Below are 25,850 nucleotides of genomic sequence, written 5' to 3'. Positions count from 1 at the left end.
CGATGCTGCAGCTGGTACCTTGCGCTCAGCAGCTCTCAGGAGGCAAGCATCAGTGCAGCAGAACTCAAACGTGCTCCTATGGGAAGCTGTCTCTTTGGTGTGGTCACTCTTCCTTTTGGGATTAGCCAAAACTCTCCCTGGTAATGGTTAGGCTTGGACCCACCACACTCTTCTTGCATCCCTTGTCCCAGCTGCACACAGGGAAGCCCTGCCCTAAAATGCCTGGATTAATTTCCTTCTCTGTAAGCACTTTGCAGCCCATCAGGAGGCTCCTCCAAGGAAGAGGCTGGAGAGCAAAGAGGGAGCTGGATTTAGCTGCATTTTCCAGACAAATAAAAAGAAAACATCCCTGAGCTGAATACAACATTCCTTCCGGCCTGGGCCTCACCTGCAGCTGGAAAGCAGTAACAGTGTGGGGAGTGAAGACACAAAGCACAAAGGTCTGCGCTGCCTCGTTCCTAGAAATAGCTCCTCTGGGGCCTTGCTGTCCTGCATTCAGCGGCTGGGTGAGAGCACAGCTGGCCAGATGTTGCAAGGTCAGGTGCAGATGTGCCTGTGCAGATGTTGCACAGCAGGAAGGCTGCAGCAGGATAACAGGTCCCTGTGCTCATGGGGAGGGCAGCGTGCCCCCCAGTACTGCTCCTCCTGCCCCGTCCCCCACACCATGGGCACAGGGCTTGGGAGCGGAGTCGCCCTGGAGCCCTGCACTGCCCGAAGGCAGCTGTACGGTGTCCACAACGCTTCTAGAACTGCAGTTCTTGCTGCCATGTGAAGAGATCATGTCATGCCCAACAACTGGTATGGGGCAGCCTGGCGGTCCCTTCCACTGATGGGTCTCTGGCTGTACATCTGCATAAAACCATGCAGGATCACCCAGCCTGGCTTGCAGCATGGAAAAGTCTTCAACCAGCTGATGACAGCATTTAAGAGAGCCAGAGCTCTCTGTGTCAAGGTAAACGACTTAGTGTAAAACTGTGAGTAGAAGAGAATCACCAAGAGAAGAATCTGAGATTCATCAGATAGATACACCTATAAAAGCTGCCAGCAGTATACCCAGATCATTACACTGCTCAGGATGAACCTTGCCATGGTGTCAGCTCAGGCCAGCTAGCAGTTTCTGCAATTAACAGCCCAGCACAGCTCTGTATCAGCCCACTCCTGTTTGCAGGTGGCCCTGCACCTTGCAGTGTTTTCTGCAATGTAAACCCAACTGTGCAGTGCCCCAACTCCTCTGTGCCCAAAAGCATCTCATGCAGTATATACAGAGGCTTGGGTGACGTGGTCTAGTGTGAGGCATTCCTGCATATGGAAGGGGGGCTGGAACTAGATAATCTTAACCTCCTTTCTAACCCAAACAGTTCTGTTATATACACAGGTAAGTGTAGCCTGGGAGCCAGCACCAGCACCCTCAGCCTGCACTGCTGGGGTCCGTGGGAGCAGCTTTGCATCAAAAGGCTTTCTCCTTCTATTCCTGGGTTGCATTAGGCTGTGTGTGGTATGTTAAGAGGGGGTCTGTCTCCTTGGACAGCCCTCTGGTTTCCAAGCAGACAGAGGAACTGTGTGTTGCTGCAGCAAGCTCCCTGCAGTTACTGCCTGATGGGGTGGAGTGGCTTCACACCTCCCATAGTGCTGCAAATCCATTGTTGCACTCCATTGACATTTAGGGGGTAAAATCCACGCTTATGTGGAGATAGCTTTATTATCTTATCTTTATTGAATGACTTCTTTTGCCTCAGTCTTCACTGGCAAAGGCTCTGACCACACCACCCAAGTCTTGGAAGGCAGACTCAGGGACAGTGAGAATGAAGACCTCAGGCCCACTGTAGGAGAGGATCTGGTTCGAGACCATCTTAAGAACCTGAATGTGCACAAGTCCATGGGACCTGATGAGATCCATCCGTGGGTCCTGAAAGAGCTGGAAAATGAAGTTGCTAAGCCACTGTCCATCATATTTGAGAAATCATGGCAGTCAGGTGAAGTTCCCGACGACTGGAAAAAGGGAAATGTAACCCCCATTTTCAAGAAGGGGAAAACGGATGACCCAGGGAACTACAGACCAGTCAGTCTCACCTCTGTGCCTGGCAAAATCTTGGAGCAGGTTCTCCTGGAAGGCATGCTAAGGCACATGAAAATCAACGAGGTGCTTGGTGACAGCCAGCATGGCTTCACTAAGGGGAAATCCTGCCTGACCTATTTGGTGGCCTTCTATGATGGGGCTACAGAACTGATGGACAGGGGTAGAGCAGTTGATGTCATCTACCTGGACTTGTGTAAAGCATTCGACACTCTCCCGCATGACATCCTTGTCTCTAAATTGGAGAGACATCAGTTTGATAGGTGGACCACTCAGTGGATAAAGAACTGGCTGGATGGCCGCACACAAAGAGTTGTGGTCAATGGCTCAATGTCCAGCTGGAGACCAGTAACGAGTGGTGTCCCTCAGGGATCGGTGTTGGGACCGTTCTTGTTCAACATCTTTGTCGCTGACATGGGCAGTGGGATTGAGTGCGCCCTCAGCAAGTTTGCCAATGACACCAAGCTGTGTGGTTCGGTTGATACCCTGGAGGGAAGGAATGCCATCCAGAGGGACCTTGACACGCTTGTGAGGTGGGCTGATGCCAACCTCATGAAGTTTAACCATGACAAGTGCAAGGTCCTACAGCTGGGTCAGAGCAATCCCAGGCACAGCTACAGGTTGGGCAGAGAAGAGATTCAGAGCAGCCCTGCGGAGAAGGACTTGGGGGTGTTGGTGGATGAGAAAATGAACATGAGCTGGCTCCAGTGTGCGCTTGCAGCCCAGAAAGCCCTTTCCCACCCTAGCTATTCTATGATTCTATCTAATTAGGTAAATACAGCAAATGCATTGAGGCCTCCAGCTTTCTGTTGGTCAGCCCCCACAGTCCCACCTGAGCTGGAAGGGTAAGAGGCTGATAAATTCTCCATGGAGATACTTCCTTATCCCTTCCCTCAGCTTTAGACCAGACTAGAAAACCCAATATGCCCTCCAGGCTCATCTGCAAGACCCCACCACCAAAAATGCAAGATGAACCTTTATATTTTGACCAGTGTCTCACTGGGGTTTTGATCTGCAAAATGAATGATTGGACTCAGGACATTTCTGAAGCATTGACCCCAATTCACCACACTCTGCCATGCACTGTGCCACTGAATGGAGTGACATTCCTGGTGGATATTCACTGTCCATTTATACGTAAGCAACTCTTCTTCCCTCTCCCCCCAAAGACAGATTCATATGAGTTTCTGTCTCAACAGGAAGACATCAAGCCTCTATTCTGGAACACCTCTATTGAAAAAGTAATTTCATATTTGTTCAGTTCAAGATTAATGTTCTATCAGCAAAAGTGCTGTTCAGTGTTACTGCTACTACTCATACATACTTGTTTTTGTAAGACCCACCTCCTGAATTCTTAGGGGTTTGCAAGCTGCTATAAAATGATGTTCAAAACACTTAAAGGAAACAACATGAGGCTTATCTCAATTTTTCCAACTACTTTGCTAATCTTAGTGGAGACCTATCTAGTCAGGAATGTATTTCCTTATAAATCCATATGCAATTTTTTCCTGATTCCTTCCCATTATAACTTTGAAAAAGAGGTTTAGAACTCTATTCCTGTTGGGCAGTTTTGTGCTCCAGATCCAAATGGCTGTGGGTGGGCCTCAGCGTGTGGAAGCCAAAGAGACACAAGGACTTCTCAACATATTGGGAAGAAAGAGGTTAACATTAGCATTAGCACCACTAATCTTTTCTTGCATAAAGATGGTCAGGACCAAGTGCCAGAGGCATTGTCTCCCAGTATCTTAGCAGACTGATGGGACCCAAGGCCTGTGGGCAGCCATTTTCAGGTAGAACAAAAGAGAAGCCTTCTGGAAGACCGGAGGTCAGTTTTTACTCTGAAAAGCGCAAATCAAAAGAGTGGGAGGAAAAGTCTCATCAGGTTTGAAGCCTCTGGATCTGGGTTGACCAGAGCCGCAGATGTCAGAGCAGTCAGAAAGCACCTCCTACAGCTGACTGAATCTGGGTAGAAAATGCTGGTTGCAGTTCTCACCTCCAGAAACTGCTGTTACTTTACACAAGTAATTCTTACATGTACCGATTTATAAAGAAACAGGTTGGCAAAATCTGAATTATGACAAGTCACACACCAGTTACTTTCTGGTATTTTTTGTGGTGGTCTAACTACTTAGGATATTATTTCCATGACCACCGTTGGTAGATCACAGGACAGATTTTTAAAGTACTATTTTAAGATGTAGTGCATCTGTAGGCAATTACATAAAAACACAAATGTTAAGCCACAGTAATGTCCTTGAACACAATACAAGGAACTCTGATACTCTAAAATAAACCATACTAAGAAAGTGATGTGTTCTGGTTTATTTTTATCCTGTCACTCAGCAATTATGTAAATCATTCTTACCACTCAGTAGTCTGGGATAATATATTTATAACTCCCAATGAGACTATAACACATTTTCTTCACTGAAGAAAAAAACACAAGCCAAAAGAAAATTCAAAATATAAAAGACAGTAATTAAGAGTAATTTAGAATATTACTATGTATCCTCATCAGTCCTGTAGTTCAAAGATTTGTGATTGTTTTTCAAATGTAAAATTTATTGCAACAAATGGATGATCTGCACAGAAGACAATAAAAGTGAACTACTGACACTGTGTACTCTCAAACTATACTCTTGCTGACATAAGCAAGAGACAAAAAATGGTCAACAAAAGCATCTGAAGTAAACCCAAAGAACTCTGATTCTATTGGACTGTGGAGCAATCAACCTGGTAACGTATGAACATACTGTTTTCACATGTGCAAAGTAAGACCTCATCTTCTGACAAAACCAAAACTTGACTACAGCCTACAGCTGTAGAAACGACCCACAGATCACAGAGCTCTTGGATGCCATCACGTGGCAGCAAGACAGGAGGACTTCAGTCTCCTGCAGTGTGATCTGCAGTCTCTGCACGTGGTTTGACACCCACCTAGCTCAGCAGACCTCCTGCTTTGAGAAGGTTGTTTGCAACAACAACATGAACGTGAGCTGGCTTCAGTGTGCACTCGCAGCCCAGAAAGCCAACCGTATCCTGGGCTGCATCAAAAGGAGCGTGACCAGCAGGTCGAAGGAGGTGATCCTGCCCCTCTACTCTGCTCTTGTGAGACCTCACCTTGTGTGCAGTTCTGGTGTCCTCAACATAAAAAGGACATGGAACTGTTGGAACAAGTCCAGAGGAGGCCACGAGGATGATCAGGAGACTGGAGCACCTCCCGTATGAAGACAGGCTGAGGAAGTTGGGGCTGTTCAGCCTGGAGAAGAGAAGGCTGCGTGGAGACCTCATAGCAGCATTTCAGTATCTGAAGGGGACCTATAGGGATGCTGGGGAGGGACTGTTTGTTAGGGACTGTAGTGACAGGACAAGGGGTAATGGGTTCAAACTTAAACAGGGGAAGTTTAGACTGGATATAAGGAAGAAATTCTTTCCTGTTACGGTGGGTTGCCCAGGGAGGTTGTGAATGCTCCATCCCTGGCGGTGTTCAAGGCCAGGTTGGACGAAGCCTTGGGTGCACGGTTTAGTGTGAGGTGTCCCTGCCCATGGCAGGGGGGTTGGAACTAAATGATCTTAAGGTCCTTTCCAACCCTAACTATTCTATGATTCTGTGATTCTAACAGAGAGGTGTGAAAGGAGAAGCACAACTTTTGACCCACTACAGCCTACCTCACCACTTTGCAAAGCTGGCCACTGCAGAAAACTCTCCAGAATCTGTATTCCCTTTTCAGTGAGTATGAGAATGGGTCCATTTTTAGCAGCGATACAAATCCACCACTCCATAGGACACAGGCAGACATTCCTTTACTGCAGTTTAGGAGTCCCTCCTTGTTGCTGAAAGTCTACTGAGAAGGTAAACTAATTTCACAAATAATTTCAAATATGAAACTTTTCTCTCTCCTTATGATTCTTAACAGCGTTACTAGAGAGTAACAGTGCAGGAACTGGGACATGTACATACAGAAACATTTCAGCAGCAGCATTCTTGTGGATGTGTAATGAATTACTAGATACAAAACAACAGTACTGCCAGAACAGTTACGAGTAAGTAAATCCTGGCTTCTAACTTAGTTTGCAAGTTCAACATCAGTACTGCATGCAAAAGGGTAAATTGGTATCAGATGAAATTACACAGAATTGAGTTATATTAAGAATTAATTAAGATGAGGAGTCTAGTGTCTTTACCAGCAAAACATGACAGCATTTGCCAGAAAGAAACCACTTGCTGCTGTTAAGAAATCAGTCTGAAAACATCATCCTCTTTCAGGATGGATTTGGTTTTATTTTTAGGTCACTGAAAGTTAACTGGCTAAAATACAGAAAGTATTCAGATTTTCCCCTGTGAAATTACTTAGAACAAGCCAAAGACAAGAAAGAAAAAACAAAACACAATAAAAATTCTTGCAGAACACTGTAAAAAGCAGCAATGTATTATATAAACACCACTTCAACATCTGTGCTGGAATCAGTGGCTAGAGACAACCAGCTCTCTTATTTGCTTTTTCAAACTCAGTTTTTTGAGTCAAGGCTAAGAAATGCTTGTGAGGTAATAAAAAAGAACAGCTAAAAACCTTACAATATCAAGTCTATTAATCTTTACAGCTTTCACTCAGGTTTATAGAAAAATATACTATTTTATATATCCATAAATATAATACAGACACCAAAACCATACACCTACATCTCTTCAGTAATATTCTCATCAGGGCAACAATAGTATTCTACAAAACAGATCTGTCTATCTTCATTCCTAATCATATACTGCAGTGAAAGAAATCCTTGAGCATCTGTTCTAATGGACACCTTACAAGACAAAGCCAGTGCCTTCGTAGATGGTTTAAGCAAAGAAATCTTGTACCTGCAGAGAAAAAAAAGAAGTCATATGAAGAAAATAAGCTATTCAGGAAGGACCTGAAACATTACTCCAAGTTAAAGCCATAGAAAAAACTAAAATAACAGAAATTAACCAGAATCATAAAAAAAAAAACAACAATTAGCAACATGCTAATTTGATCTTTTTTCTGGTAATGACATCGGACAGACACTGCTATTCCTTAGCTTTTGATCACAAGCACAGGCTTTTATCAGACGGGAAGTATTTCCCTCCTTGCCTGTACTAGTGAATTAAATACAGTAACATAAAAAAAAAGTGTTTGCAAATTTTCCGGCAAGAAAAGTTTAAAACTGGGACACGTGCATTTAGAAAAGTACAAGAAACAAGAAAAGTTTAGAACACATGATATTCCACAGAGGGCACTGATCACAGACTTCCTGACCTGTTTGTCTGAGTCTGGTTACACTGGAATGCTTCTATCAAATCAGAGTCCTTAGAGTAGTCCAGATGTGCACTGCCAGCATTTCCAAAAGTGGATAACCTGGAAGACAAAAGGCACCATCTCAAAATACCTGACCTCAGTTCTCTAAAAGCTCATCAGAATCAGTCCTCTTGAATATCTCTGTTTCACAGAACACTATTGGTTGTTTCGGTTTATTTAATTAAAAACACTAAACTGTCTGCAACAGTGTCACATTTACCAGGTTGTCAATGTGTTCATTACTACGTTAGTTTGATTACATATTACTCATCACAATTCTTCTTAAAGCAGTATTCTAAAACAGCTCCTTCCCTCTCCACCCTGAAAACTTCCAGTCTTTACCAACAGAGGCCAAGTATGAATATTTGAGTTGAAAGCACAGTTTCCAGTACCTGAAGTAAGGTTTATCTGGAGACATGGTAATCTGCATAACTTCACTGGTCATATCCAGTTCAGCAAATGCTTTTCGTAACCCTTCTGACTGCAGGATAATTTTATTAACAACTTTTGTACTGCAGAAATCGAAGTCTAACAAGTCCTCGGGTTCTTGAGTGTTTATCTTGCACACTGTCACTACACCTCCTTCTTCCAAGAACAGCATCAAGGGATAACCATAACCACGATAACACATCTTAAGGGCTGTTGATGTTCCTGAAAAAGAGAATGAAATTTACATTCTTCAGAGAGCTAGCTAGCACATCTGATCACTTTAGAAAGTTCACATTTTACTGCTATACAGGGCACAGATCAATTTGATTTAGCATGTTTGGTCCAGCTTCCAATAGACCAATGTAGCATGCTTAATGCAGCCTCCTAAGGACCACATGAAGTGCAAAACGAATTTATCTGTCTGTAGATGCCAGTTTGAATCCTACTTGTGTCATGTGCCAAACAGGTCACACTAGCTGTGACAATGAAGCTGGATATGCTACAGATACATAAGTGGCACTGGAAAATCCTCCATGGTCCTGAGGCTTTCCCTGGCTCATATCATCTTTCTTTACTGCTCTTACTTGCACAACCCAAATTGAAGTTAACACAATTTACCCTGCATTACATTTTGCTGGGTAATCACAATCTGAACATTTGCTTTCCTAAAATCAGGATGCTGTTTAGTACAGTTGACTTAGGTCTTTAGGTCAGAGTCACAACAGAAACAGCAGAGGAATGCAGAGTTCAACACACAGCTGCAATGTTAGAACTACTCAAAAAACCTGTCATGGTATCACTCTACTGCACACGAGTACACAGCGCTTATTTACAGTCATGCTAATATGTAGTTACTTTGTTTGTGAAAATAATTTTTTAAAACCACCAAGAAGAAAAAAAAGTAATTTATAGGAAATAAAATTCACCAAGACCTGGATTTGGGTTTTTTTGCTCTCTTTAAACAGATCAGTTCACGTAATTCAACATTTGTACACATGGGAAGGCAGCTTCCCATGCACCTCTGTCACTGAAAAGACTACAAACAAGATCAATAGTGGAGTCTTCCTGATTTTTGTGATTCACACGCTTGATAAAGAAAATCTGAAGTGTGTGTACAGCACCTGAAACACTACCCAATCCAGCTGCAGATTTGTGAGACTGTAGGTGAGTACAATTCCTCAGTACCTTATCTGCAAGCTGGAGATAACATTCACAAAATAGATGCAGCTGCAGCCTGAAGAAGGGAAGGAACGGAAGGTGCAATGTAACAGCTATTCACTGGGAGCAATAGCACCGATAGTGCTGCCTGGAATCCATGCAGACTTCAAGCCCAGAACATGTACTAATTCCTTGTTAATATGCTTGTTAGTATTTCTGAGGTAGCTGGATGTTCCAGGGCTGCATAAACCACAGAAATACTGGAGAAGAGATCACATTTATTATCAAGCTGATACAATTTTTTTTGTTACCAAGACAAACTCCAAGCTATGCGTATACTGTCTTCCAGTGTGCTGATTTCTACTGCAGCTCACAGTATTTAGTCAGCCTGAGTCCCCTGTGAGGCTAATGTGGATCCCCTGTGGCCTTAAGATGTACTGACAGTTTTCCTGCTTTTTCATCTGACAGTGACAGCTCTGGTAAGAGGCTGAACCCTTGCCCAAGCAGTAGTTTTACCCTGAGGCTGAGGGTATGTGTAGCCTGCCCTGCTGACCACTTAAAAGCATGTGAAAGTGTGAAGCATGCTCCTTTACTAAAGGAAAACTGGTGCTCTCTACATCCATACTAACTACCCTGGATGGGCTGCAGAGGAACTATTCTGCCAGCTGTGCCCACATTTTTCCCTTAAGTGAAGGGCACATGGACATGTTTGCATTTATGTTATGCGGATGATCTGCCCCAGACTTAAAACAGATCAACAGGAAAGGCAGTTGCAGCATGGGTGAGTCCTAGGGCACAGTATTGGCCTCAGAGTAACAACTCCAGCCTAAACATCACCCAACTTGCCAGAGATGCCTGAACAAATTACTTGACATGTTTCCTTATCGAGAGAAACTATTTGGACCTTCAGTCCCAAACAGAGCTAGGATACAAACTGCGGCTGTGCACTGGACGTCATGCCACAAAAGGGTTCTCTCCCAAAACAAGCAGTTCTTTTGTGCCTTACACAGATCCAGAAAACATTATCTTCACAGGAAGAATACCCTATTTCTCAGCTACCCCAACAGCATCACAGAGACACATTACAGTGCACGCTTGTTTTAGCTTAAAGATCCTGCTTAACAGCAATAGCTGCCACACTCAGAAGGACTGAAGCTGAGGTCAGACTTTTTGTCAAGGCTCGAAGTCTCTCTATGCCTACGTACAGGTTTCACTGCATGATTACATGTGATGCACACACACTGTCAAGGTAAATATGAGCCATACCTGGCAAAGAACTGGTATCAAAAATAGTCAGGCAGTCAAGAAGAACAGACAAATTGATCCGGAATGTCACTGTTTGCTCCTGGACAGCAAATTTCTGAAAAATTTCTGCCTGTAAGAGATGAAAAGAGGGAATTTTCTGTAATTATTTTACCATTTACGCATATTTCCTTCAATTCAGTGCTTTCACACTTTCAGAAATCAATGCAATACAAAGTATTTCCTACAAAGTAACACAACCATCAATTAAAGAAAAATAGGTCTTCAACCTCAAAACTAGTAAAATCAGGACACAGCTGAAACAAAGTAGCTTGGCATAAGCATGAAAACCTAAACACTTCCCTTTCAAAGTTCACAAACAACCTACAAATGTTAAAGCCCAAAGCTGCCTCGTTCTGGAGCTGAAACATTCAGGCAAATATATCATATGTAACACTTGTGTGACTTTTCTTCACTCCGAGCATGAACAAATATTCAAATAATAAAAATAAGGAAGAAAGGAACATAATAGCAAGTTCACAACACTGAAACATGTGCTGGAACGTGCCTTGGACTAGCCTGATAGGGGTAAACTACTCTAGGCTACCCCATTTGCTACTGGGCACTAGCTGCTTTGTGGTAAGTGAAAGAACACAGTATCTCGGAAGCAAAGCAGGGTGACGTGAGCTACTTTTGAACAAGCTGTTACATGATTTTACTGGCAGCCAAGAGAGCAAACCCCATCCTGGGGTGCATCTGGCACAGCATCACCAGCCGGTCAGCAGGGGTGATTCTCTCACTGTGTTCAGAGTTGGTGCAGCCTCACCTGGAGCACTGTGGGCAGTGCTGGGACCCACCATTAAAAAGGATGTGAAGGTCTTGAATGTGTCCAGAGGAGGCAACAGAGCTGGTGACAGAACTGGAAGGAAATGTCCTGTGAGGAGTGGCTGAGGGCTCTGGGCTTGCCTAGTTTGGAGAGGAGGAGGCTGAGGGGTGACCTCCTTGATCTCCTACAGCTTCCTGAGGAGGGGAAGAGGCAGGTGCTGAGCTGTGCTCCCTGGTACCCAGTGACAGGGCACATGGGTATGGTTCAAAGCTGCACCAGGAGAGGTTCAGACTGGACATCAGGAAGCATTTTCTTTACCAAGAGGAAGGTCAAACACTGGAACAGGTTTCCTGGAGAGGTGGTCGATGCCCCAAGCCTGTCAGCATTTAAGAGACATCTGGACAATGCCCTTAACAACAGGCTTTAATGTTTGGTCAGTCCAGAAGTGATCAGTGCTAGTGACCAAACCACTGTTTGGTCAGGCCAGAAGAGATCAGCAGTCAGATAATTGTTGTAGGTCCCTTCCAACAGAAACTATTCTATTCTATACTTAACACCTCAACACTCCCAAAGGAACCTCCAGTCACTGTTCCTCCCCACATGCGCCCATTACTTAGCTTCCAGTAGCACATGCTGGCCAGTTCACGAACCAGCTTCAGCCACCCAAACAGCAGAAAGCTAACCAAACAAATACAGCACTAGCGTAAAGAAGGACTGCATAGCAAAGAGCAGGAGAAAGCAAGGAGAGATGCAGGAACAGGGAGACTCAGGCTTCTCCCTTTCCACACACACCTCAGACTGCAGTTTCAGAGACAGCAAAGACACTGATGCTGAAGGACAGAAGAATGGTAAAGTTAGGTTTGAGTTACTACAACAAAATATTCTTCATCCTTTCCACTTACATTCCCAGTATCACACATACTTTCAAAAACAGGACCCAGTGCCAACGCCTGTTCTTGAAGCATTTACAAGTCAGATATGCCTTAAATAATAACAAATACAATCACCTGAAAGTAAACCATTGTTAGAAGAATTACAAATAAAAGTGCACCTTAAAAAAAGAAAATTACAAGTAAAGCCAGCAGTCATAGCTACAGAAGAGGTAGCAGAGGAGCAAGCAAAGCTGCTTCTGATCTTATATTAGATGCCTTATTAAATGCAAGTCACTTAGGTTGCTATTTAAAGTTGCCTGCATGGACACGGGTAGGTGAGATCCTCCATCTATGGTAACTTCCCGAGCGCCTTTCCTGGACTAAGCACAGGCAGAACCAGAGAGTAGAAGGAACAGATTCTGTGATGGAGCCCTGCGGCTGGAAGCTCTCAGCTCAGCCCAGCCAACGTGCTGTAGATGGGTGTCTGAATTTGTGCCCTCTTTCAAAGCGGACAGAACTCACTTCGCCTCCACGGCCCGGACACCTCAGGAATGACCACAGCTCTTCCCTCACGGCTCCCGCTGTCGTGCCCCCCGTCAGCGGAGCTCCCCCGCTCCTCCTCTACCCTGAAACAGGGATGGGGGTTCCCTGCGGCTTCCGCAGCCGCTCCGCAAAGTCCGCAGCGTCCCACCTGGATGAAGGCGTTGGCCTGGATGCACTTGGCGTCCTCCACCGTCACCCTCAGCCCATTGCTCGTGGCGAAGCAGGTGGCGTGGTCCTGGAAGTGGACGGCCCTGAGGAGGCTGGAGAGGTGCCGGGCGTTGTCCAGGCTGGCGGACAACACGTACGGCTCCGCGCCGCCGGCCGCCTGCGTCGTCACCGGCATGCCGCCCCGCCACCGCCACCGGAACCGGAAAGCCTGCTGGAGCGCGGGCGGAAGTGAAGCGCGGGCGGAAGTGAAGCGCGGCACTGCGTGGTGTGCCCGAAATGGCGGCGGCCAAGAGGAAGCGTGCGGGCCCTGCGGAGCGGCCGGCGAAGCGGGCCAAGGCGGCGCCGAGCGCGGCCGAGCCGGGAGACTCGGCAGCACCGGAGGAGTACAGGATCCCGCCGCCGGTGTCACAGGTACCCGCGGCGGGGGGTGCCGGGGGCCCACTGCTCGGCCGGGTTGGAGGGTCTGATGCGTGGCTTCTTTGTGGTGTTAAAGTACGAGAAGAGTGTTGTTCTGGTGGATGGTTTGTCCCTGCCTGCGGCAGGGGGTTGGGACTAGATGATCTTTAAGATCCTTTCCAACACGAGCCATTCTGCGATGCTATGATTCACTCGAAAGCGAATTTTAAGTACACAGAGATATTTTGAACACTCGGATAATCCTGTTATATCCAAAAAGTAGATGGGAGTTTTGCCTTTCTCATTTAGGAACCGCCCTAAGGGGGTGTTAGTAATTTCTTTGCAGTTTGTTTAAAATTAACCCAAAAAGTAGCACACGGAAGTCTGAGATTTCATCACATGCACATATGTAGAATACCTGAACTGTGCTCTGAGGCTGCAGCTCGGCTCCCGTAGCGGGGGGGGGAGACTTTCGTGAGTAAGCAGTGCATGTGGAGTACTTGCATGTTTTGTATGAATCAAAAGCTTTCTATGAGAACATACTGTAGCAGGATAGATGACATCTTAATGTAAAAACGTAGGCCCCTGTGTTCTGTTCTGCTGCAAGAGTGATTCTGTTCAGATTGAGCAGATAATACTAATAGCAAATGTTTTTGCTGTGTTTTTTTGTAATTAGAGTTCAAACCTTTAGTGTTGCTGTGTTGTAGTTTTAAGGCTGGAAACTTCCTGCTTAAGTTTCGTTCTTTTTTTTTTTTTTTCCTAGGGTAAATGGAAGAACAAGGAACGAGTGCTTATTTTTTCTTCTCGTGGTATTAATTTCAGAACAAGGCACCTAATGCAAGACCTAAGGACATTGATGCCTCATTCTAAAGCAGGTGAGGCATCCTTCCTAACTTACATTTTCAGGTTAGTTTTAAACCAAGAACTCTTAACAATCTGTTCTTTTTAAAACTGTGGTACATAACTGGTTTGACGAACTTATACTTGAAACAATAAACCTCTTTTGCGCCAACAAACACAGTAGCTGTCGTTATATCTTAATATTTCCTGAGAAATGACTCCTATGACCTCAATCCTGTAAGTGCATAAATACTTTTGATGCAATGTTTATTTCTGGTATAACATGTCTGAGACAACTTAATAGTTACTCTTAATCTTTCATTTATAGCAGTAATTTTTTTGCAATAGGAAGAAAGAACTGAAAGAATTGCTTGTGTTAAATTGCTTTTCCTGCCTTCTTAATGTTGTTCTTGTCTTCCAGATACTAAAATGGACCGTAAAGACCAGTTATTTGTAATTAACGAGGTAATCCAGGATTTAACCAATGCTGCTTTTTTTTTTTTTTCCTCTGGAAATCCAATGTGCAAGAAAAAAGGGCAACCAATTTCATAAATTAAAATTACAGATACTCAAAAAGTGCTCATGCTAAAACAGGAAGTGACTTTTGATTAATGAAACCTCAAACATATACATTTGTCATGAAGAAGTAAAGCAGAATGTGTTTTTCAGTATACATGAAAGATATATTACAGTTTACACTTGGGGAAAGCAGGAAACAAATATCCAGCCAGGCCAAACAATATAGGATGACCGTAGTTCTGAAACTAGAACCTAACTTCACAGCTCCTGCTCTAATGTGTATATCCTGGAGATCTTACCGGGTTGCTTATAGCTTTAATGAAGTTACTACTCCTGGTAATAAATATGTATGATTTTTCAGCAAGTGCTTCAGTTTAAAAATGGGGATCAGTATTAAGATGAGAGCTTTGCTTTTAAACTTACATTTTGGAGGGGGGGAAGATATTAGAGATTAATGTGGAAAGTTTTTTAAAACGTCTTTAGAAGTTTGTAAGCAGCTAATTTGGTGTATCTCATATAGGTGTGTGAAATGAAAAACTGCAATAAATGCATTTTTTTTGAAGCCAAAAAGAAACAGGATCTCTATATGTGGTAAGGAAATCTTATGTTTTCTTACATTTCCATATATAGCTGGGGATGCTCCCTTGTACCTGAAGTTTTTTACTGCAATAGTGAAGATGTGTGAAGTAGTGTTAGCTGAATCCGTACTAATCTTGCACTTCTGTGAGTAGTGCAAGTTTACAATGCATGACCAGCTTTTGTAGACTTCATAGAAGCACTTTACAAAGATGTTAACAAAGCAAGTATTTGTAAGTATGTTAAAGGAACTCAGTAATGCTGCAAAAGCAACTGAAACTACTTCAGTACAGCAATGACTGGTTGGAGTGCACTGTAGAAATCCGGTGTACCTTCTGGTTGCTGTTAATGTTTTTCTTTTCTGTCTTCCCCACCACCTGCCCTCTGCAGGCTTTCAAATACACCACAGGGACCATCAGCTAAATTCTTAGTGCAAAATGGTAAGTTGGCTGACATTATTGCATTTGGACTTTTACTTTCTTTTTTGTACAGTTTTATGTAAGTATTAAAATGATCTTTTTTTTTAAAATTCACTGTAGTTCACACTCTGGCTGAATTGAAGATGACAGGAAACTGCCTCAGGGGCTCACGGCCCCTTTTGTCTTTTGATCCAGTAAGTATAGGTTTTATTTCATTGAGTGCTTCAATGAGTATTTCATTTTGGGGTTTGTCCTGGGTTTAGCAGTAGCTGCACCAGCTACCAAGAAGGAGAAAAATTGACTGCTACTGCTAAACCCAGGACAGGTTTTTTTGCATGGCTGTTGCATTTAGCTTTGTATGTAAAATTACTTTTTTTCTTTGTAGATATTTGACAAAGAGCCACATTATGCCCTGCTGAAAGAATTGTTTATTCAGGTCAGTCTGTAGTTCTGCTGTCCAGTGTTCCTTCATCATTGGAAATGTTTTTTGGCAAAGTATTTTAAAATATCAAGTGTTTTTTTAAAGTAGTAGTTTTACACTTACAAACTTGCAGAAAATCTGCAAAGCATTAGGATCATGTGCTTAAAATCATGGGGACACTTTTTCATGACTTTAGAGTTCTGAAATGTAACCTGGGATCAGGATCTTGGAAAACCAAAATTTATTAAATGTGATCCATTTATGTTGGGTGTCTTTAAATACAGATAATAAGAAATACTGCATTTCATTACAGATATTTAGTACACCACAGTATCACCCCAAAAGTCAGCCTTTTGTAGATCATGTTTTCACCTTCACTGTCACAGATGAGAGGATCTGGTTTCGGAATTACCAGGTAAGTGGTCTCTTTTAGCTCCTCAAGAGGAGCTCAATGGAGTAGTTTCATATCAAACCCACTAATTACAGTAAAATGAGAAGTATCCTTATTGTCAGGATGTGCCAGCAAATAGTGCTTGCAGCAGGTAATCTTGGTGTCCTGAAATGACTTCTTCTGTAGTTCTGGAGAGAACTGGTTTAAGTTCTGTGTACTTCAGCTTCCGTTCTGTTAGCTGTGATTCTGTGATGCTTGTCTCAGTCATGGCGAGTACTAGCTGAAGCCTATGCTTTGCTTACCTTTTAACCTCACTTGCTGCTTTGACGCAAAGTGTGCTGGAGCTTAGTTTTTAAAGGGAGGCTTCACTACTACTCTCTAAAGGCTTGCTTGAAGCTGAAGAACTGCTTTATATATAGAATTGTGTCTAGCTTATCATCTTCAGTGGCATTGTATCTTGGATTTAAATTCAGTTGTGTATCACCATATGCAAGGTGCTTACAGGGTCATTACTTTGATTAGGTATATAAATGAAGAAAGTATTCTTATTGCAGATAATAGAAGAAGATGCATCTCTAGTAGAAATTGGGCCTCGTTTTGTCCTGAATCTCATAAAAATCTTCCAAGGTAGCTTTGGAGGACCAACTCTGTATGAAAATCCCCATTACCAGTCCCCAAATATGGTAAGCAGCTTTATTTTTGTCTTCTCTTTCATTTAGAAATTAACGTGAAAGCCAGTCTGTAGTCTGCAGGAGAATCATGTATAACTCTCCCTGGAATCTGTTGTAGAACAAAAGTGCCTTAACTGATCCTAATTTGAGAACACAGTCAATGAAAGATGGCATTACATTGAGGATTATGACAGTTAAGCTGAGAAATTACCACCTGTTTCTTCAATACCTGATTTCTTCCATTTACTTACTTGAAACCTGATGAAATTCAAATTCTTATTTTCGTAGCATCGACGGCTGGTAAGATTATCAGTGGCGGCTAAGTTTAGAGAGAAACAGCACGTGAAGGAAGTACAAAAGATTAAGAAACAAGAGAGTAAGGTGCTTATTAAAGAAGATCCCACTGAAGTGGTCTTTGACATTCCAGCTGAAGAAAAGCCAGTGGAAATACAGCTTGTGAAACCAGAGTCAAAGCCAATTGTTAAAGATAAAAAGAAGCTACGCAAAATTCAGAGGAAGAAGCAGAAAAAGCTTTTCAGAACTGAGGCATCAGCTTAAATGTTAAAAATGTTGAAACCAGTTATATTGACATAATATTGTAAATACTTGTTGTTTACTTGTTTTTACAGGCAAAACCAACAACTTCAGTTTTAAGTAAACAGAGTATCATTTTATTAGGATGTTTGCACTCGTTTACTGTCTTCATTTCTTTGAGGGGTTTATGGGTTTTGAAAAGCAAGCCAGGGAACAGGGAAAGAGAATGAGAGACTCCAAATATTTCTGTGTTTGAGAACTGGCCTCTTATACTTGAAGACCTATGGGAAACTGCTCACTGAAACATGTATGAAGAATACAAATAACTGGGTAGTCACTGGTGCTCATCATGAATGAATTCAAAGGCCAGCTTTCCTAGTCTGACAGCAGTAGAAAACTTAGAAATTTGAACTACTGGAATTTTGTCTTGGAGAATGGTGTTAATATTTTTAATCTTCGTAATTCCTAGGGAGTGCAGACGTTTGTGACCTTGCCATTACTTACTTATAGTAAAAAATCTGCTGCTTTTGCCTGTGGTAGCTCCTGTACCTAATCAGATTCTGAGGACTTGAAATGTAGCTAAAGGGGAGAAGCAGGCTAACAGAATTCTAGCCCTTGATACCAAATTCATTGCCAAGAGGTACATGCTACCCATGATTTGGTATCAAAACTATACACCTTCAGTAGCCTGAAACAGAATTGCCCATGATTCTGTTACAACAACAGTGCTTTAAAAGCACAGAATTCCATACTATTAGACATGCAACAAACTTTTTTACAGAAATGGTGTCCTCTTGGTTCAGTTGTATGCTGTTTAGCTTGTGTGAGTCTATACAGATTTTTTCCATATAAAATCAAGTAAGCTTCCACTATTATTTGAAAGTGTTTACAACCAAAAGCTTTGATTTTTCTCATGGATAATGTCTGTACTCTAAATGCAGCACACTCATGAGCAGCAGAAAATACAGGGTTTGGTTCACTGTAGTTCATTGCCTGCTGTCTGACAGTTTACTTGCTTCAGAGCTGCAACATGAAGTCAGCTTTAATTTGGGGCTGTATTCCCTTAAATCTTTCAGGAAATTACTGTCTGGAAGTCTTCCCCTTTGCCAGATGCAGTTAAATGAGTTACTATTATTCTCTTATGCTGGGGAAAGGAGTGTAAAACTACTCTTGCAGAAAGTCTAATGGCATCAGCCTCCAACCAGACAAAACCATAATTGGGTGAGAATTTCTCTATAATGGTCTTCAGATGTCTGATTCCAAGAAACTTTTCTTGTCTGATGTTGGCAAAGGTTACTTCGCTATTTCCTGGGGCTATTTCTTCATTACCTGTCTTTATCCTGCTTTCCAGTTTTAGACCTCATGTCCTGTTTTTTCCAGTGGCTGATGCTGTCTCCCTGTCTGCTCCCCAGCTTCCCAGTGTTCCAGAGTCTTGTTTGTGCCCTGTTTCTATTTGATTCCTCTGCTGGATTCAACCACTGCTGGTTTGGTGATGAACAGACACAACTGGCAGAAGAGGAAGCTGACCTGTTAAGTGCTAAATTAAAGGTTATCCCACCTGGCAGGACAAGGGAAATTCGGTGTCACCTCCGTAACAAGGTGGTCTGTGTGCCATCTGATGGGAAAGAATGGTGAATACAAGCATCTGCTCAGTTCACATAGTCTAATACAAGAGTCACAGAGTATTAAGCTGGAAGGAACTCATGAGTATCATCAGGTCCAACTCCTGGTCCTTGCAGAACTACCTAACACTAAACCACATTCAAAGATTGTCATCCAGACTCTCCTTGAGCTCCACAGGTTTGGTGCTGTGACTATATACCTGAGGAGCCTGTTCCAGGAGCTGATCTCCCTCTCAACTATGAACCTTTTCCTAATGTGCAGCCTGAACTTCCCCAACAGTATCATGTTTTTAGCCTAGATGGCAGCCAAGCACCACACAGCTGCTTGCTCGCTCCCCTGACTGGGATAAAGACAGTTTTAGTAGGCAAAGCAAAAGGGGCACATGCAAAAAAAAAACAAAACAAGGACTTAATTCACCACTTTCCATAGTCAGGCAGGTGTTCAGCCATCCCCAGGACAGGCGGGCTCTGTCATGTGTAACCATTACTTGGGAAGACAAGCACCATAAATCTAAACATCCTCACTTCCTTCTTCTTTCCCCAGCAATATATGCTGAGCATGACACCACATGGTATGGAATATCCCTTGGGTCAGCTGGGCTCAGCTCCTTCTGCACCACCAGCCTCCTCACTGGTGTAAGGAGCAGAAAAGACCTGGACTCTATGTAAGTGCTGTTCAGCAGTAACAGAACCACCTCTGTATTTCCAGCAGAAATCTAAAACATAGCCCTGTAAAAGCTGCTATGAAGAAATTAACTCTTACCCCAGCCAAAACCAGCTCATGTAGCTTCTTCATTCCATTTCCTTGTGTTGTGTCACTGGCCATAAGAGAGAAGAGATCAGATTCTCCTGCTCTGATGCTCCCCTTGAGGAGGTATAGGCTGTGATGAGGGCATCCTCAGTCTTCTCGAAGATCAGCAAGTCAAATGACTTCAGCTACTTCTCCTGTCAAGGCCTCCTTGAGGCCTTTGACCATCTTTGTCATGTTCTTCTGAACATACTCTAACGGTCTCATGTCCTTGCAGCCCAAAGCTGCACCCACTACTTGAAGTGGGGCTGCACCAGTGCAATGTGGAGCAGGACAGTCACCTCCCTGACCAGCTAGCTGTGCTATGCTTGATTAACCTCAGGGCGCAGTTGAACCTTTTGGCTGCCAGGACACACTGCTGACTCGTATTCAACTTGCTGTCAACCCAAACGTTCAGATCTCATTGTCTAATCCAAAACTCAGTTCATGCAGTGCCAACTGACACACATGTAATCTGGAGAATCACAGAACCCCAGGTTGGAAAGGACCTTAAGGATCATCTAACGATTCTATGATTCTATGATCTGGTCCAACCTTTCTAGGCAAGCGTGACCTAGGCAAGATGTCCCAGTGCCCTGTCCAGCTGAATCTTAGTGTTGATTTGGAGAAAACTCCAGGAACAAACTTGCCAACAAAGTTTAAGTTGACAAGCATGTATTCCTTATTGCGGCACCGGGAGACACAGGGGATAGCTTCTCCTAATGTGTGTCCCCATATTGCTACACAGGCTATCCGTATATAGTCACTGGGCATACATACATATTCATGAGGCTACACATGAATTACATAATTTTCCAGAAAGTTTCCTGCATGCATACAAAAATGTGGTGGTGGTCTCTGAGGGTTGTTTACTTCTTCTAACAATCTCCATCACTTCTGGCAGCCTTTGATGCATGTGCAGTGGATGTTTATACCAGCTTCGTTGGTTCGTTAATGCCACAGACATAACAATCATCCTGTCTTTCTACTTGTCAGTTAATTTAGCTGCAGCCCATCCTGGACACCTGCTGTTCCCAGATACTCTTTATCCTTACGTCCTGTTCTTCTAGCCTGTTTTTCTTACACTCATTTTGTACTAAGGTCGTAAGGGCCTAAAACTATGTTAACTACAATGGTTTATCTTACACAAGAATTCTCAGTACGTTCTCTAGCTGTACTCTTTTTTTTTCTGTGAATCGTGCAACTCAGTAATTTTCCATTGCTACTGTTACAAAGCCATCAAACTTAACATTACTTAAAACTGATTCTAAAGGTTTATATATTTCGTTTTGTGATTTTGTGCCCCCCCTCCCCCCTTCCCACTTTTCTCAGTGTTCAATGCTGGGTAATCCACTACTTCCCTGGGGAGATTATTCCAATGGTTGATTGTTCTCATTGTGAAAAATTTTCCTCTTGTGTCTAATTGGAATCTCCCTGGAAGTAATTTGTAGCCATTACCTTATCTTTTCCATGTGACTCCTCATAAAAAGAGTCTTCATCTTCTTTGAGGCCAACTTTTAAATACTGAAACATGGTCATAAGGACTCCCCTCAGCCTTATTTTCCCAGTGCTTGAACAAGACCAGCTCTCTCAGCCTTCCCTTACACCACAGGCTGCCCAGTCCTTTGCTCACCTTTGTGGCCCTTCTCTGGAAAAAAAAAAAGACACGTGGCTTAGGCCAAACCCGAAAACTGAAGATCACAGGGGTCAAAAACCACCGGCAAACACTGACAACCCAAGACACGGATCTGCCTTGGCTGTACCTCTAAACTCTCGAGCACTGGTTGATGGAGCTGAACATGAGCAGCTTGTGCGCAGGTGGCCAACGGCATCCTGGCCTGTACCAGCAATAGTGTGGCAGCAGGGCCAGGGCAGTGATCATCCCCCTGCACTGAGTACTGGTGAGGCTGCACCTCGAATCCTGTGTTCAGTTCTGGACCCCTCACTACAAGAGAGACATTGAGGTGCTGGAGTGGGGGCAGGGAAGGGCAATGGAGCTGGTGAAGGGTCTGAAGCACACGTGTGATGGGGAACAGCTGAGGCAACTAGGAGATTTAGTCTGGAGAAGGCTCAGGGGGGATCTTATCGCTCTTATCGCTCTCTACAGCTGCCTAAAGGAGGTTGTGGTGAGGTGTAGTCGGTCTCCCCAGTAACAAGCAATAGGACAAGAGGTAATGGCCTCAAGCTGCACCAGGGGAGATTTAGATTGGATATTAGGGAACATTTATTCACAGAGCAGGTGATCAGGCATTAGAACAGGCTGCTCAGAGCACTAGTGTAATCGGCATCCGTGGTTAAATTGTTCCCCTATAGATGAGCCCCTCAGCGCCATGGTTTAGTGGTGGACTCGGGCAGTCCTGGGGTAACAAATGGTTGGACTTAACGATCTTAAAGGTCTTTTCCAACCTGTCTGGTTCTGTGAGTCACTGAAATGCTAGCACCGGGCACTCGGTGGTGTGACCGCGGGTGACGTGAGGCCGCAGCCCAGAGGAGCGGGCAGCCCCCGCCGCCAGCCCGGGGCAGCACCGCGGGCCCGTGACCGTCCGAGCCCAGCCGACACCTGCCCCGCCTCTTCTGTTACCCGGGCCCCTCCGCCCCGGCAACCAGACCCGCTCGCTCCTCCTGGTGGGTGGGTGCTGTGATGCGAGCGCCGCCGGCCCCGCCTCTACCCGCTGTCCCGTCCGCGCCGGCCGGCCCTTCCCTGCGCACGGAGCCGCCGCCATGAAGTGTCACTACGAGGTGCTGGGAGTGAAGCGCGACGCCGCAGAGGAGGATCTGAAGCGGGCGTACCGCCGGCTGGCGCTGCGCTGGCACCCGGGTACGGCCGCGATGCTCGCACGCAGGCCCCAGGGGAGGGCCCGACCTGCCCCGGTCTCTCTTGCCGCCGTCTGCGGGGGGAGAGGCCCCTTCTCCTCGCGGGTGGCTGCCGTCGTTTGTGCCCGTCGTGTGGCGGGGCCTGCGGGAGACGGGCCGGGCGGCCTGTGGGTATTAGCTGTCGGTACGCTGCTGCCGGGCCTTGAGTTCACAGTGTCCCTTAATTGTTTCATAGATAAAAACCTCGAGAACGCGGAGGAAGCGGCAGAGCAGTTCAAGTTAATCCAGGCAGCGTACGACGTCCTCAGCGACCCCCAGGAAAGAGCCTGGTGAGCAGTGCTTCGGCTGCAAGGAGCCGCTTTCATTCTGCCTGGGACGGGACTTTGGTTCTCGCTGGGCCGCATGGCGTGCCAGCACGTGTCTCTGGGGCAGGAGCAGTGCTTTGGGTTGAGAGCCATGCAGCCCCTCGGGGAGGCACAGCTCCCCTCGTGCACAACTCGATGGGGAGGCACAGCCCCCCATGCACACCTCGATGGGAGGCACAGCCCCCCCCCCCCCCCCCCCCCCCCCCCGCACACCTCGATGGGAGGTACAGCCCCCCCCCCCCCATGCACACCTCGATGGGGAGGCACAGCCGCCCACCCCCATGCACACCTCGATGGGGAGGCACAGCCCCCCATGCACGCCTCGTTGGGAGGCACAGCCCCCCGTGAACGCCTCGATGGGGAGGCACAGCCCCCCATGCACAACTCGATGGGGAGGCACAGCCCCCCATGCACACCTTGATGGGGAGGCACAGCCCCCCATGCACACTTCGATGGGAGGCACAGCCTCCCCCCCCCCATGCACGCCTCGATGGGGAGGCACAGCCCCCCATTCACAACTTGATGGGAGGTACAGCCCCCCCCATGCACACCTCGATGGGGAGGCACAGCCCCCGATTCACAACTTGATGGGAGGTACAGCCCCCCCCCCCCCATGCACACCTCGATGGGGAGGCACAGCCCCCGATTCACAACTTGATGGGAGGTACAGCCCCCCCCCCATGCACACCTCGATGGGGAGGCACAGCCCCCCCACCATGCACACCTCGATGGGGAGGCACAGCCAGCCCCCCCCCCCCCGTGCACACCTCGCTGGGGAGGCACAGCCCTCCATGCACACCTCGATGGGGAGGACAGCACACCTCGTTGGGGAGGCACAGCCCCCCATGCACCCATGCACACCTCGATGGGGAGGCACAGCCCCCCGTGCACACCTCGATGGGGAGGAACAGCCCCCCCCATGCACACCTCGATGGGGAGGAACAGCCCCCCCATGCACACCTCGATGGGGAGGAACAGTTCCCCCCATACACACCCCTTGTTGGCGAGGCACAGCACAGCCTCACGCACACCCTGGGCTAAGTGTTCTGCATGGTAGTGTTGGGCTGGGCGCTGTGGAGGGCTGTGGGGGACACAGCCACTGTTGGCCTCTGCTTCTCTTCCACAGAGCAGGAGGCAGCCTGCTTGTTGGGATAGGTGCCCCTCTGGTCACAGTCCTGCCAGATTTAGGGGGAAAGAACCAGCACCACGCTAAGTACATGCAGGTGTTTAGGGTGCTGTTGATAGCTGCAGATGGTAAACCTTAATGACAGCATGGTGTCGTGTTTCCGTAACAGTCCTGATTTGAAACTCACACACGTCTTCTTAAGAAATCACTGCTTTTTATGTTCTGTGTATCTTGTTTTTCAAATGGGCTAAAGCATCTACTAGATTATCTACCAAAAATGCCTGTACTAAGTTTGTCTTCCCTGGAAGGACTGTTTTGCAATTTTTATATGCAATTTTTGTATGCTAATGTATGATCCAGGGTTTGGGGTTTTAGTGTGTGTAAGTATGGGATGATTTAAATAATGTCCTTCCCATTTCTGAAAGCTGATTGAAGCATCTTGCTCATATGTGTTTGCTAGCTACTCGTTAAGAAATTGCTGCTATTGATAGTGCAGATAAAGTGATAGTAAGCTAAAGGGAGAGAGTATTTACTTAGCCTAGCTTTTTTTCTCTCTGAAGACTTTGGATATGACACACAAATTAAGAACACTGGGCTAAGCTGTAAATTGGGGTGATGCATGTCCTGCTGAAGTTTGCCAGCACTAGGGAATGTTCTGTGTCTTTACATCCTTGTCACTGTGAATCTTTTTGCCAGGTATGATAATCATAGGGAGGCTTTGTTGAGAGGAGGAGTTGATGGAGACTATCAGGACGATAGTTTAGATCTGCTGCGCTACTTCACTGTTAGCTGTTACTCTGGATATGGAGATGATGAGAAGGTAATGACTTAATAAATTTTTAATGAATCAATTTGAATTTAATGAAAAGTGTTGGCATTTGCTTCACATTGAAGAGCTATGTGTGGAATTGTTGAGCCCAGGTAGTAATAATGTTTACAGTCTTTGCAAGATATACCATACAACTACGCTGTGTGTGTATTATTTATGTCATATAGGGAAGCATTGTAAATGCTTCTTAGTACCATCTGTTTATTCAGTAATGTCTTCAACAAGCTAGAGTACTGCAAACCGGGGGGGGGGGAACGGGACGGACAGACACACAACAAAAAAAAACCAAAACACCACAAAAAAAAACCAAGCAAATAAAAAAACGGACAAAAAACCCACCAAGAAAAGCAGTATGACAACAGTCCATGGGGAAGGTGTGCTCCCTATAATTGAATTGCCTGTCGGATTTTGGGATACTCATCATAACATAAAAAGCTTCAGGTGATTAGAAAGACCTCTGCCAGTGAAAATCCTTATCTGTCTTTGTGTTACTGTGTTAGAAGTGAGTTAGTAACATCTTAATTTAAATGAAGATAGGATACTTAATAGTGAATTTTATATTTGGAACTTCCTCAGAGCTTGATCCTGGGTAATCAAGAACTGATCACCATCTCCAGAATGCTGAAACATTTTTTTTCTGTGGGGAAGAGGGAGGTGTTAGATTTTAATACAGGTTTTTGATGTATGAGAGACTACACAAAGGAGATGGAAATAAAAAGAATGTGAGAGAATGGGAACTTTGTTAATAGAAAGGTCATGTTATCTAGAGCAAGTTCTTAGAAGGTCTTTACCCTGATTTTGAGAGGCTGTTGCACAATAGTAGTATTGCTTTAAAATACACTAATGTGGCCAAGCATTTGTACACCTATTACTGGGCTATGCAAAGTGAGTTGTGGTGTTTTTATTTTTAATT

General features: G+C 45.0%; 3 protein-coding genes across 4 annotated transcripts in view; 2 read left to right on the top strand and 1 right to left on the bottom strand.

Moving 5' to 3' along the window:
* Positions 1-6,332: 6,332 nt before the first annotated feature.
* Positions 6,333-12,820, bottom strand: RAD1 (RAD1 checkpoint DNA exonuclease). The gene is made up of 5 exons (XM_061469537.1): positions 12,608-12,820; positions 10,243-10,351; positions 7,782-8,040; positions 7,351-7,449; positions 6,333-6,932 (listed from the first exon to the last, which is right to left on the bottom strand). Exons 1-5 carry the CDS (start codon positions 12,800-12,802, stop codon positions 6,752-6,754), a joined length of 843 nt encoding a protein of 280 aa, XP_061325521.1. The 5' UTR covers positions 12,803-12,820; the 3' UTR covers positions 6,333-6,751.
* A 34-nt stretch (positions 12,821-12,854) lies between these two features.
* Positions 12,855-17,540, top strand: BRIX1 (biogenesis of ribosomes BRX1). Its single transcript, XM_061469535.1, has 10 exons — positions 12,855-13,038; positions 13,787-13,898; positions 14,285-14,328; positions 14,903-14,973; positions 15,349-15,398; positions 15,498-15,571; positions 15,763-15,813; positions 16,112-16,213; positions 16,744-16,872; positions 17,149-17,540. The coding sequence occupies exons 1-10, from the start codon at positions 12,904-12,906 to the stop codon at positions 17,416-17,418; spliced, it is 1,038 nt and encodes a 345-aa protein (XP_061325519.1). The 5' UTR covers positions 12,855-12,903; the 3' UTR covers positions 17,419-17,540.
* A 4,909-nt stretch (positions 17,541-22,449) lies between these two features.
* The window catches only part of DNAJC21 (DnaJ heat shock protein family (Hsp40) member C21), a 13,285-nt gene continuing 9,884 nt past the window's right edge, over positions 22,450-25,850 (top strand). For both annotated transcript variants that reach the window (XM_061469518.1, XM_061469517.1), the window contains exons 1-3: positions 22,450-22,621; positions 22,853-22,946; positions 24,805-24,928. In XM_061469518.1, the coding sequence (XP_061325502.1) occupies positions 22,525-22,621; positions 22,853-22,946; positions 24,805-24,928 (315 nt within the window). In that variant the 5' untranslated portion in view covers positions 22,450-22,524. The remainder of the gene's footprint in view (positions 22,622-22,852; positions 22,947-24,804; positions 24,929-25,850) is intronic.

Source organism: Pezoporus flaviventris, unplaced genomic scaffold (genome assembly GCF_033815535.1).
Source record: "Pezoporus flaviventris isolate CSIRO_AGI_PZ_B2104156 unplaced genomic scaffold, CSIRO_AGI_Pfla_v1 ptg000057l, whole genome shotgun sequence".
NCBI classification, from domain to species: domain Eukaryota; kingdom Metazoa; phylum Chordata; class Aves; order Psittaciformes; family Psittacidae; genus Pezoporus; species Pezoporus flaviventris.
The sequence above is the reverse complement of the archived record's forward strand: the minus strand, read 5'-3'. Positions and strand labels throughout refer to the sequence as shown.

What these genes read in the sequence shown, in the direction of transcription:
- RAD1 (XM_061469537.1), bottom strand. Translation starts at nt 12,802, where the DNA reads ATGCCGGTGACGACGCAGGCGGCCGGCGGCGCGGAGCCGTACGTGTTG. An exon ending in AGGCCAACGCCTTCATCCAG is followed by an intron (nt 10,352 to 12,607) that starts GTGGGACGCTGC and finishes CATCTCTTACAG; the next exon opens with GCAGAAATTTTTCAGAAATT. An exon ending in AACCAGACTCAGACAAACAG is followed by an intron (nt 6,933 to 7,350) that starts GTCAGGAAGTCT and finishes TTTTCTCTGCAG; the next exon opens with GTACAAGATTTCTTTGCTTA.
- BRIX1 (XM_061469535.1), top strand. Translation starts at nt 12,904, where the DNA reads ATGGCGGCGGCCAAGAGGAAGCGTGCGGGCCCTGCGGAGCGGCCGGCG. An exon ending in TCCCGCCGCCGGTGTCACAG is followed by an intron (nt 13,039 to 13,786) that starts GTACCCGCGGCG and finishes TTTTTTTCCTAG; the next exon opens with GGTAAATGGAAGAACAAGGA. An exon ending in TAAATTCTTAGTGCAAAATG is followed by an intron (nt 15,399 to 15,497) that starts GTAAGTTGGCTG and finishes AATTCACTGTAG; the next exon opens with TTCACACTCTGGCTGAATTG.